The sequence below is a fragment of the Heterocephalus glaber genome, unplaced genomic scaffold (assembly GCF_053883595.1).
Source record: "Heterocephalus glaber isolate CG9 unplaced genomic scaffold, H.glaber_assembly_v1.0 deba00001442, whole genome shotgun sequence".
Classification (NCBI taxonomy): domain Eukaryota; kingdom Metazoa; phylum Chordata; class Mammalia; order Rodentia; family Bathyergidae; genus Heterocephalus; species Heterocephalus glaber.
In genome coordinates, this window is record NW_028258296.1 from 57334274 (window position 1) to 57346183 (window position 11910).

The 11910-nt window shown below is 46.3% G+C and overlaps 1 protein-coding gene across 6 annotated transcripts in view; it reads left to right on the forward strand.

Moving 5' to 3' along the window:
- Setdb1 (SET domain bifurcated histone lysine methyltransferase 1) overlaps window positions 1-11789 on the forward strand; it is a 33644-nt gene extending 21855 nt beyond the window's left edge. For 3 of the 6 annotated variants that reach the window (XM_004854049.4, XM_021265918.2, XM_021265919.2), the window contains exons 11-22: window positions 672-828; window positions 915-1073; window positions 1660-2292; window positions 2926-3042; window positions 6423-6592; window positions 7430-8058; window positions 9136-9164; window positions 9387-9519; window positions 9766-9931; window positions 10384-10595; window positions 10961-11049; window positions 11216-11789. In XM_004854049.4, coding sequence (XP_004854106.1) covers window positions 672-828; window positions 915-1073; window positions 1660-2292; window positions 2926-3042; window positions 6423-6592; window positions 7430-8058; window positions 9136-9164; window positions 9387-9519; window positions 9766-9931; window positions 10384-10595; window positions 10961-11049; window positions 11216-11333 — 2612 coding nt within the window. In that variant the 3' untranslated portion in view covers window positions 11334-11789. Of the gene's footprint in view, window positions 1-671; window positions 829-914; window positions 1074-1659; window positions 2293-2925; window positions 3043-6422; window positions 6593-7429; window positions 8059-9135; window positions 9165-9386; window positions 9520-9765; window positions 9932-10383; window positions 10669-10960; window positions 11050-11215 lie in introns of all 6 variants that reach the window. The other 3 variants (XR_015451844.1, XM_021265920.2, XM_087212740.1) reach the window with 3 other exon arrangements.
- The last annotated feature ends 121 nt before the right edge of the window (window positions 11790-11910 follow it).

Sequence of the window (11910 nt, forward strand, 5' to 3'; positions counted from 1 at the left end):
AGTAGTGGTGATGGATTTGTGGTGCTGACTTAGCTTAAGGTGGCGGTAGTTCCATCAGCCACGTAAGAACTGCGTGTGTTACTTATGGTCTTCTCTTTTAGTTTCATCCAGTTTGGTTGTTTCTTTATGTTCCTGTCATACTTTCTGGTTGGTTTTTCCTACCAACATTAGTTGATCACAAAATACATTTTTCAAACTATTTACAAAAGAACAATTAATGAGGTAAATTATCTGAGGCAGGAAATTGAAGTCCTGATATCTAAGTCAAGACCATAGATAGATGGTAGATACTAGCTAGATATTAGCATTCCCTCTCATGGGAGTAAATAATGGGAACTGATGATCTTAGCACTTGGAATGTTTCTATTGCTACTTTTTTTATAATCACTAAGTTGGTAGCCCCCCCGCCCCCATTGAAACTAGGGCCTTCACACAATAAATCCCCAACTCCTCCTATTTTTTGTTTTGAGACAGGGTCTCAGTAAGTTGCCCAGGCTAGACTCAAACTTGTGATCTGCCTGTCTCAGCCTCCCAGAGTGCTGGGACTGTGGGCATGCACCACCACAGCTGGCTAAATAGCTGCTTTTTTTATATAACTTAATCAAGAGTGTGAACGAATATAACTGATACAGCTGTCACCTTCTCAGTGATTACTTGCCTTATTCCTGTAGGTGCTGTGAGAAGCAAAGGTCCTGTTGTCCAGTACACCCAGGATCTGACGAGCACTGGAACCCAGTTCAAGCCAGTGGAGCCCCCACAACCTACAGCTCCACCTGCTCCATCTGTTCCACCTGCTCCACCTTTGTCCCCCCAGGCGGGTGACAATGAGTGAGTGCTGTTCATTCTTTTTTCTTCAGTTTCTTTCATACATTTTCTGCATCCCTTACTATATGATCTCTTCTCACATCTCCTAGAAGTTTAGAAAGCCAGCTTGCTCAGTCACGGAAGCAGGTAGCCAAAAAGAGCACATCCTTCAGACCAGGATCTGTGGGCTCTGGTCATTCTTCCCCTACATCCCCTGCACTCAGTGAAAATGCCCCTGGTGGGAAACCTGGGATCAACCAGACATTCAGGTGAGAAAATCTCAGCTTCTGTGGGCGGGCTGGCAGCACAGACTACATGGTCACTGTGTAGGGCCAGCTTCTTGGCTCCAAGGGGCTGTAGGTTGTGATGGTGAGGCATTTATATTTAAAAGAAACCTTTCGTCTTAGAAGTGTAAAAAACAAAAGAACTGGATTTGAAACTGGGTTCCTAGAATCTCCAGGAGTCATTTGTCAGAACCTCTCATGGAACATGGTGCCATCATTGCTACAATAGAAAGCAGACCCCACACCATCTCTTTGCTTGAATCCTAGGCATTAGGACATTTATAGGACACAAGGATAAAAAGCTTTGGTAGAAGACTGGACATTACGTCCATAATTTACAGACAGGGAAAGGTACACTGTTGAAATAGCAGCTTCTCGATCAAGAGTAACCATGGAGTTTCATGGTCCAGATTTGGTAAGACAAGGGAAGATCTCACCTTCTTGTGTCTTCTTTAGCTTCACGAGCACAGTAGTTTGAAAGATGAGAGAAATGGCTTAGCTAGCTGGGGGAAATTACACACCAGCAGGGTCTTGTTGCCTTCTGATCTGATCTCTTGCATCCCATTTGCAGATCACTTTTAGGCTCAACAGCCTCTGTCCCGGCCCCTGCTGCGCCCCCAGGTCCTCCAGCCCCTCCAGCCTTCCATGGCATGCTGGAGCGAGCCCCAGCAGAGCCCTCGTACCGAGCCCCCATGGAGAAGCTTTTCTACTTACCTCATGTCTGCAGCTATACTTGTCTGTCTCGGGTCAGACCTATGAGGAGTGAGCAGTACCGAGGCAAGAATCCTCTGTTAGTCCCACTACTCTATGACTTCCGGCGGATGACTGCCCGGCGCCGAGTTAACCGCAAAATGGGCTTTCATGTCATCTATAAGACACCTTGTGGCCTCTGCCTTCGGACAATGCAAGAGATTGAACGCTACCTTTTTGAAACTGGATGTGACTTCCTCTTCCTGGAGATGTTCTGCTTGGATCCATACGTTCTAGTGGACCGAAAATTTCAGCCCTACAAGCCTTTTTACTATATTTTGGACATCACCTATGGGAAGGAAGATGTTCCCCTGTCCTGTGTCAATGAGATCGACACAACCCCCCCACCCCAGGTGGCCTATAGCAAGGAACGGATCCCAGGCAAGGGTGTTTTCATTAACACAGGTCCTGAATTTCTGGTTGGCTGTGACTGCAAGGATGGGTGTCGGGACAAGTAAGTTGGGAAAATTGCTGCCTCTGCCTCCAACTTTATTATGATTTCCTTTTTACCTCTTCCTTTGCCTTATGTCTCTACTCCTGTCCCCATTTCCCTGTACCTCCACCCACTGCTGGACCTCCTACCATTGGCCGCCTTGTCAGTTCCCAAGAAGGGAAGGAAGCTCGAGTGTGCTGTGGCCCTAGCTAGTAATCCTGGATATGTATCTTGTGTTGGTTCTTTCTCTGACTCTCTCCCCCTTTTCTTCTGCTTCCCTCTATCATGCTTTCAGTTGCCCCTTTGTTTCATTCTGCGCCTATGTTATTCTCAATTGTTTTTGATGGGGGTAACTAAAGAGTGAATCCAGGGGGCTACAAGTTAACATTCCTTGTCCTTTTTATTTTGCTGAGTTGCTCAGGCTGGCCTCAAATCTGTGATCTTCCTGCCTCAGCCTGCCGAACAGCTGAGATTACAGGCATGGGCCACCACACCCAGCACTCTGTCTTACTCTTTCTCTCTCTTCTCTCTTCATTTACATATATGAAAGAAGAAAAGAAAATTTTACTACCTTGTCCCCATCTTTTTATTAGTATTTCTTTCTCTAAAGAAGGTCTCAGAGCTCTAGCTCTCATACCATTCTGTCTCGTACAGGTCCAAGTGTGCCTGCCACCAGTTAACTATCCAAGCTACAGCCTGCACCCCAGGGGGCCAAATCAACCCCAACTCTGGCTACCAGTACAAGAGACTCGAAGAGTGTTTACCTACAGGGTGAGTAGGCAGAAGGTGGGGCACTTCAGAGACTAAAGGGTATGTTCTTATTTCCATCAGAAAATCTAAAAATGAGGACTAAAAATAGAATACCCAAGTGAGCATTTTATTAACTATAACTTATTTCTTGAATTTCCAGCATGTTTCTTGGGCATTTCTTGAAATGAAGACATATAATGATTGAATAGTAATAATTTTCAGGCTGGGGATGTAGCTCAGTGGCACCACGCCTCCCTGGCAAGCACAAGGTCCTGAGTTCAATTCCCAGTACAAAAAAAAAAAATTTTCTGTTGCAAAAAATGATGACCTTAATTTCATAGGTGTATGAATGTTCTAACCAAGTATGACTTACTCTAGCAAGTGAAATATATTCACAAAGGAGAAATAGGCGGTGACCTGATTATATAGGGCTTTGTAATCTAGAATGAAAAGTTAGAATCAAATTCATGGTACAAGAGGAAGCTATTAGGTAAGTGATGTCATCTGCCTTTTTAAGATTACTGTGGTTCCCAGCCAGGTGTATAATCCAGCACTCCAAAGGCTGGAGGATCACCACAAGCTTGAGGCCCACTTGGGCTACATAGTGAGTTCAAGGCAGCCTGAACTACATAGTGAGACCTTGTCGCAAAAAAAAAAAAAATTTGGCCGGGGATTTAGCTCAGTGGTTCCGGCGCCTGCCTCGCAAGCGCAAAGTCCCAAGTCCGATCCCCGGTACCAAAAAAAAAAAAATTACTTTGGTTTCTTCATAGAGTGTAGATCTTAGGACAACAAAGGCAGAATTTGGGCAGTATGGTGGCATACACCGGTAATCCTACCTAACCAGGAGTCTTATCACAAGTTCAAAGGTAGCCTGGGCAACTAAGACTCAAAATAAAAAAATAAAATAACAGTTTTAAAGGGCTAAGGATGTAGCTCAGTGATACAGTGCCCCTGGGTTCAATTCCCAGTACCACTAAAATAAATAAAAAGAGGAAAAACACCTAGGAGATAATTGTAGGAATATACGCGAGAAAGAAAAGTAGTGGTGGCTAGGCTTCTGAACCTTATATAAATGTTTAGATTTAATAATGCTGGATGGACAGTCGCTGTTTTAGTGTTCATCGTACCTTTTTTTTTCTGTGTTTGAAATGTTTTGTGTATGTGTGTGTTTTGGGGTGGGAGTTCCCAGGATGGAACCCAGGGCATTGCACATGGTAGGTAACTCTTCTGCCACTGCGCTACACCCCCGCCACATAAAAATATTTTTGACTAGCCACAAGTAATATTTCTGTTGCTTAAAAGTAGTAGCTTCTCCCTGTACTTGGATTTTCTTCCTGTCCTTTCTGACCGTGGCTTTTAAACACTGTGCTGGGCCGGGGATTTAGCTCAGTGGTTCCCCTGCCTGCCTCACAAGCACAAGGTCCTGAGTTCGATCCCCGGTACCAAAAAAACCCACCGTGCTATCTGGCCCTTCCTACCTCTGCCTCAGAGCATTTCCAGGCCCACTGATACACTCCATCCAGTGCCTGAGAGCAGCTCTCCCTGTGCTCTCCAGCCCCCCCCAAGCCTGTGTGCATCCGTGCTGTCTTCTCGGCCCCCCCTTCACTCCTCTTTGTGTGGCTATCTTATTTAACCTTGAGCACTCTGCTCTCATCTCGCCTCCTCAGAGCGATGTTCCTGGTCACTCTAAAACAGGCCATTTTTCCTCACTTAATTCTCTCATTGAGCACTGCACTTGTGTTCTTCTCATGTGCACAACAACTTAGTTCACTTTTGTTCTATTTCCCTATTAGAATGTAAGCTCCATGAGGGGGCCCTGGTCTGTCTCCTGGCAACTTTCTCCTCATCTTTCCTGCACACAGTGCCTGGTTCACGTACTCACTGGAATGAATTTTGTGGGATGAATGAGTGATATGCAGCATAGTTACTCTAATGGTTCCATGTGGTGGTGGTGATTAGACCTGAGTTCCAGTCAGGTCCTGGCCCTTCCGAGTTGTTGTTGCTTTATCAGCTGTAAGCAGAGGATATTAACACAAATGGCACTCTCCCTCCTTCCCAGTAGGGCTTCAGGAACCTCACAAAGTTGTTTCCTTATCTGATGCTGATTGAATGGTACAGTCAGTTTCTGAAAATTCATTAAGCTGTAGCAGTTTGTTTTTGTCTTTTGTGGGTTTTGAGACAAGGTTTCACTCAGGCTGCCCTCAAACTCATGATTCTCCTGCCTCAGCTTCCCAAGTGCTAGGATTACAGGCACATGCAATCATGCTTGAGAGAGCAGTAGTCTTAAATGTGTATTTTCCCTTATGTATGTATCACACTTCAGTTATTCTTTCTAAAGTTTAAAAAAAAAAAAAAGCTGGGTGCAGTGGCACACACCAGTAATCCTAGCAACGTGGGAAACAGGCAGGAGACTCACAAGTTTGAGGGCAGCCTGGGGAATGTAGTAAGACTGTATCTCAAAAATAAAATAGAAAGGGCTAGGGGGTATAGCTCAGTGGTAGTGCTTGCCTAGCATACAGGAGGCCCTGAGTTTAATCCCCAGTGTCACACACACAGAAAATAGAAAGTTAAAGAATAAAATTTTGAAGGGCTGCTTTGAGTATGGAATAAAAAGTGTGTATAAACATATGGGCTAGGGATTTAGCTCATTGGTGCCACCGCCTGCCTCGAAAGCTCAAGGTCCCAAGTTCAATCCCTGATACCAAAAATAAAAATAAAACATTTACATAATGCAGTGTAGGTCAGGGTAGCACATGCCTGTAATCCCAGCACTCAGGAGGCTGAGGCAGGAAGATCACTGAGTTCCAGGCCAGCCTGGACTACATAGTGAAACTATCTCAAATAAAAACTTTAGGATAGTAAATTGAGAATATGAGCTCTTTGAGGGTAAATATCATGACCTTTTTCATTACTGTGTTCCCAGTGTCTAAACAGCTCTTGCTGTTTAATGTTTACTGAATGAAAGAAAATCAACTTTCTCAAAAAAAAAAAAAAAAAAAAAATCTCATAAAAATTAGTGCCAGCTCCTGTGCCTTTACTTGCTTTCAACCTCTGCTGTACTGGCGTCCGCTCTTCTCACTGCCTTTCTCGTGTTTCCACACGCACTTCCACAGTGCACGAATACTCAGTGGTTCTGCAGTCTGTGTTCACGTTACTCATTGCTTAGCTGTTTTCCGGCTGTTCAGCCTTCTGGCATCTTCTGTTGTGTACTCGTCCCTGTGAAAGTCATCTTTCACTCTTCAGCAGTGCTTCCCTGGAATAGCGCTAAATGAATCAAAGACCATAGACAGTTCCGCAAATCTACTCACTTAGATCACTACCTCATTTTTAACTTTTATAACACTTCATGGCTTTCTAGTGCTTTACTGATCTTGTCATGATTTTATTCCACCTTCTTCCAGGGTATATGAGTGTAACAAACGCTGCAAATGTGACCCAAACATGTGCACCAACCGGTTGGTGCAGCATGGACTCCAGGTCCGGCTACAGCTATTCAAGACCCAGAACAAAGGCTGGGGTATCCGCTGCTTGGATGATATTGCCAAAGGCTCTTTTGTGTGTATTTATGCAGGTTGGTGATGGAATAAGTGTTGGGATGTGGTGGGGAATTGACTTAGCAACAATTTGAAAATAAGAATTAAAGTGCTTCATGGCTGGGGGTGTATGCAGCCTATTAGTAGACCACGTGTAGTAAGCAGATCTTGGGTTCAGTTCCTATACCACAAAATTCAAAAAAGAATAACATGCTTGAAGTTTGAACTGGAAGTAAGAGAAGTCAGGGATTCCTCCCTGCATAACGTGACAACTGATGTGCCTGATTGGACAAAAGTGCTGCGTATGGACAGGAATGAAAAGGGGATGCAATTGGCAACACTGCTCTTTGAGAGGAGATGATGAGTGGTGAGTCCATGTGTCATTTTCTTCCCCTCCGAGATCCTTTTTTTTTTTGGTACTGGGGATCTAACTTGGGACCTTGCACTTGTGAGGCAGGTGGTGGAACCACTGAACTAAATCCCCGGCACTTTTTTTTTTTTTTTTTTTTTTGAGACAGGTCTCACTGTACAGTTCAGCTTGGCCTTGAACTTACTAGGTAGCCCAGGCTGGCTTCAAACTCAGGATGATGATCCACCTGCTCCACCTAGCCCAGCTCCACCCAGAAATCTATTAGCAAAGTTGAGAACTCTCTTAAACGAAAGAGGAAGAAATGGAAAGGCAAAGGAGTAAAATTACAAAGCACACACAATAAGCCTGCTTCCCATACACTCATAGCTCAGACACAAGGAGACACCATCAAAGGGAGAAAGGAGAGTGGTTGTAGGGTTTTTGAGTCAGTGCTAGTATATGGAGTGTTGATGACCCTTCTAAAAGTTCCCTGTAACTGTAGGTTTTTAATTCTCTTCTTTCTCAGGCAAAATCCTGACAGACGATTTTGCAGACAAGGAGGGCCTGGAAATGGGGGATGAGTACTTTGCAAACCTGGACCATATCGAGAGCGTGGAGAACTTCAAGGAAGGGTATGAGAGTGACATCCCCTGTTCCTCCGACAGCAGTGGCGTAGACTTGAAGGACCAGGAAGATGGCAACAGTGGTACAGAGGACCCTGAAGAGTCCAATGACGATAGCTCAGATGATAACTTCTGTAAGGATGAGGACTTTAGCACCAGCTCAGTGTGGCGTAGCTATGCTACCCGGAGACAGACCCGGGGCCAGAAGGAGAATGGGCTGTCTGAGATGGCTTCCAAGGACGCCCGTCCCCCAGACCTCGGGCCCCCACACATTCCTCTTCCTCCCACAATCCCTGCCGGTGTCTGCAATCCACCTTCCTCTGAAGAGACACCCAAGAGCAAGGTGGCCTCCTGGTTGAGCTGTAATAGTGTCAGTGAAAGTGGCTTCGCTGACTCTGACAGCCGCTCTTCCTTCAAGACTGCTGAGGGTGGGGAGGGCCGGGCTGCAGGAGGCCTCGGGGAGGCTGAGAAGACCTCTGCCTCGGGCCTGGGAATCAAGGACGAAGAAGACAGCAAGCAGGCTAAGAAGGAGGTAGGCAGTGGTTGTTAGCTTCAGTGCAGTAATGAATTCAGTGTCGCCCCACAGGTGTTTGTGTATAGATTATTTACATGACAGATATTTCTGTGGCAGCCTGATTAGCTTTTCCCCTCAACCCAGTACATTCTTAGTGTTTAAAGAACCCAATTATTTTAAGATTCACTTGCTAGGGAAGGTGAGGTATGTGATTGATTCCATGGCGAATGATTTATAAGTTTGTTTGATGATGTTTCAAGTTGTCTACATCATTGTTGGCTTGTACTTTTAAAAAGTGAGGCATGGTAACCCATGCCTGTAATAATAGCAGTACTCAGGAGGCTGAGACAGGACTACTGTGAGTTCACAGCCACCCTGGGCTACTGAGACCCTGCCTCAAAAGACAGAGGGGAAAAAAGAGGGAGGGAGGGAAAGGGAAACAAGAATTGGTTTTAAGGTGGGTGTGGTGCCGCATACCTATAATATCAGCACTCTGAGAGGCTGAGGCAGGAGGATCCCAGCCTGGGCAACTTAGCTACTTATAAGACCCTGTCTCAAAATTCGAAGGCAAGGATGAGGGCAAGGCTGAGGATATAGCTCAGAGTGAAGACCCTGTGTTTGCTCCCCAGTGCAACAACAAAAGGATTTCAAAGCTAGGTGCAATGGTGTGCGCTTGTAGTCCTAGCAACGCTGGGGCCAGGGGTTGGGTGGGAGGGGTTTAAGCAAGAAGATTGCTTGAGCCCACAGATTTGAGGCCAACCCAGGTAACCTAGCAAGGGCCTATTCCAAAACAGAACAAGACCTGACTCCAAATTTACCTCTGATGCTGTTAACCTTCCCACATTACAGGTGGTCACCCTGGGTCCTGGGGCCCTGTAAGACTGTGCTCGGAAAGGGTTAAGGTCCTGTCAGGAGTGTAGATAGGAATGTGCCTGTTCCATGGAGTCCCAGGGTGAGCTCCCGACACCCTCCAACTTTAGCTAGTGTGCCTCCCTCCCACTGGCGAATGTTATCTTGGAGGCATCTGAAATAAAATTATTAGACGTATTACAGTGGCCCATGTAAGCATTTAATGCTTTGCTTGCTCTTTTCTAGGACCCTGATGACCGAAACAAGACGTCAGTGTAAGTGCTTTTCCTTTTGAACTATTTCCAAATCTGCCTTCTCGAGCCTGTGAAAGCGTAAGAAGCTGGGCAATGTGGCACATGTAATCCAGCAGGTGGGAGGCTAAGGCAGGAGGATTGCAAGTCCGAAGCCAGCCTGGATTATGTATTGAGGCCTTATCTCAAAAAGGCCAAGAAATAGCCAATAACTTGACTTCCTCTCATTCCTTCTCCTCCCATCAGTGTTCCCGAAAGCTCTCGAAATTATGGTTACAATCCTTCTCCAGTGAAGCCCGAAGGACTTCGCCGCCCACCTAGCAAGACAAGTATGCATCAGAGCCGGCGACTGCTGGCCGCTGCACAGTCCAACCCTGATGTAAGTGCCTTCCTGGGCTCACCTCCAAGTGCAGGAGCTGGACTGGTCTCACCTCGAGTCCTTTGCTATAATTAGTTAAGTCTCTTCCTCCTTCTTTGGCCTTAATGTTCTCCTGCCTCCTCCTCTTGTTCATCTCATCTTCCTCTTGCTAGTCTCTGCCCCTTCTGCCCAACCCCAGGCAAAAGCAAGGCCTTGAAAAGGGGGCTTTGCACTCACTCCTGACCTTTTCGCCCTCTGCTGCCCTAGGATGTCCTGACACTGTCCAGCAGCACCGAGAGTGAGGGGGAAAGTGGAACCAGCCAGAAGCCCACTGCTGGTCAGACTCCAGCCACAGCAGTTGACAGTGATGATATCCAGACCATTTCTTCTGGCTCTGAAGGCGATGACTTTGAGGACAAGAAGAACATGTCTGGTAGTCTGGAAAAATTTCGGGAGTGATAGGAAGAAACAGGAAAGTAGGAAGAGAGCGTTTTTTAAGTATGCTAAAGAAGTAGGGGAGGGGGTTCAGAGTCTAAGAGTGGGAGCGTTTCTGGGAGGCCCTGAACTGAACTATTGACTATTAATGTTGTTTGACATGTCCCACTCTCTTCTTTCCACTCCTTACTTTTTGTCTGGCCATCTAATCTTGCTTGGAAAAACTGCCATTTAGGGTCTTTGCCTGAGACTTGACTCGTGGGCATTCTCAGTCCATAGTGTGTGGGATAAAAATGGTAGAATAGGGCCAGGGATTTAACTCAGTGGTTCCACTGCCTGTCTCGAAAGCGAAAGGTCCTGAGTTCAATATCTGGTACCAAAAAAATAAAATAAAATGGTAGAATAATATCTGATCACAGTCCTGACCCCATTGGACCCCTTCCTGTCCAGGTCCAATGAAGCGCCAAGTGGCAGTGAAATCAACCCGAGGCTTTGCTCTTAAGTCAACCCATGGCATTGCCATTAAATCAACCAACATGGCCTCCGTGGACAAGGGGGAGAGTGCACCTGTCCGTAAGAATACACGCCAGTTCTATGATGGTGAAGAGTCCTGCTACATCATCGATGCCAAGCTTGAAGGCAACCTGGGCCGCTACCTCAATGTGAGACCCTCTCTCCCTTCCCCTAGGTGTTGGATTAACCCCTGGTGTCAGCTTTGAGTTCTTCTAATGCACGGTAGAAACCTACTTTTTCTTCTTAGAAATTTATTTCAAAAGATCTTGAAAGCCAGGTGTAGTGGCACACACTTGTAATCCCAGCACTTGGGAGGCTGAGGCAGGAGGATCACAAGTTCAAGGCCAGCCATAGAGCAAAACCCTGTCTCAAAAAAAAAAAATCTTGACTAGCTTTTTTCCAAAATGTCTTTATGATGGAGAGGGTCAGATGCCATCATTTTCTTCCAGTTCTGGCTCCATAAGCCAAATTCTGTTTACCTGGTTCTGATTCAGTGCTGTCCTTAAATTTATAGCACAGCTGCAGCCCCAACCTGTTTGTCCAGAATGTCTTCGTGGATACTCACGATCTTCGCTTCCCCTGGGTAGCCTTCTTTGCCAGCAAGTAAGAGGGGGATCAGGAGGGGCTTATTGGGGGCTGTGGGGGAGGGGTGCGGACTGCTGGAGTTCCGAGTTTGCTCTGCATCAGTGCTCCTCTTCCGCCTGTGCACTGTGACCCAGGCACCTGTGGTGTGAGCTGCCCTCATCACACATCCTCTTTTCCTCTTCAGGAGAATCCGGGCTGGGACAGAGCTAACTTGGGACTACAACTACGAGGTGGGCAGCGTGGAGGGCAAGGAGCTGCTGTGCTGCTGTGGGGCCATCGAGTGCAGAGGCCGTCTGCTCTAGAGGCAGCATTTCCTCCCCCTGGAACCCCTTGGGAACTGTCCTGTCCTTAGGAACTGTGTCTTCCCATCTCTGGTTCAGCTATTCCCCCCGAGCTCCTGATAGAAGTTGGGATTCTGGATCCAGAGATCTCTTCCATGTGGTGCTAGCTGGCAGAGTCCCTGACTTCCTAAGGCACTGGGGCAGGGCGAGATGACCTCTCTTACCCAGGCCTGACATCCTCCCATCCCATGTCTGTTCCAGTGTTCATGATTCTAATAGACTTCATTCTGGGATCGGGGCTAGGTGTCTCCTATCCCTGGTTTGTATTATTTCATGCAAGTATTTTAAAATGGTATAACTGAGATTGCTATTTGATTTCTCTTCAGTCCCCATACTCCTGTTCTCCATTCCCTGGATCTTTCAATGAGAGATTTGTTTCCCCTCCTCCTTCCGAATAAGCAGCTGTCATTAATCTTGTACCTTCTCTACTTGTTTTTTTCTTGCCATGTGAATCTTATAAAGAAAGTGTTACATAACTGCAGGGAAGGCATAAGAAAGACTATCTTATTTAGTTGTTCCCCTTTCTCAATTCCTAATA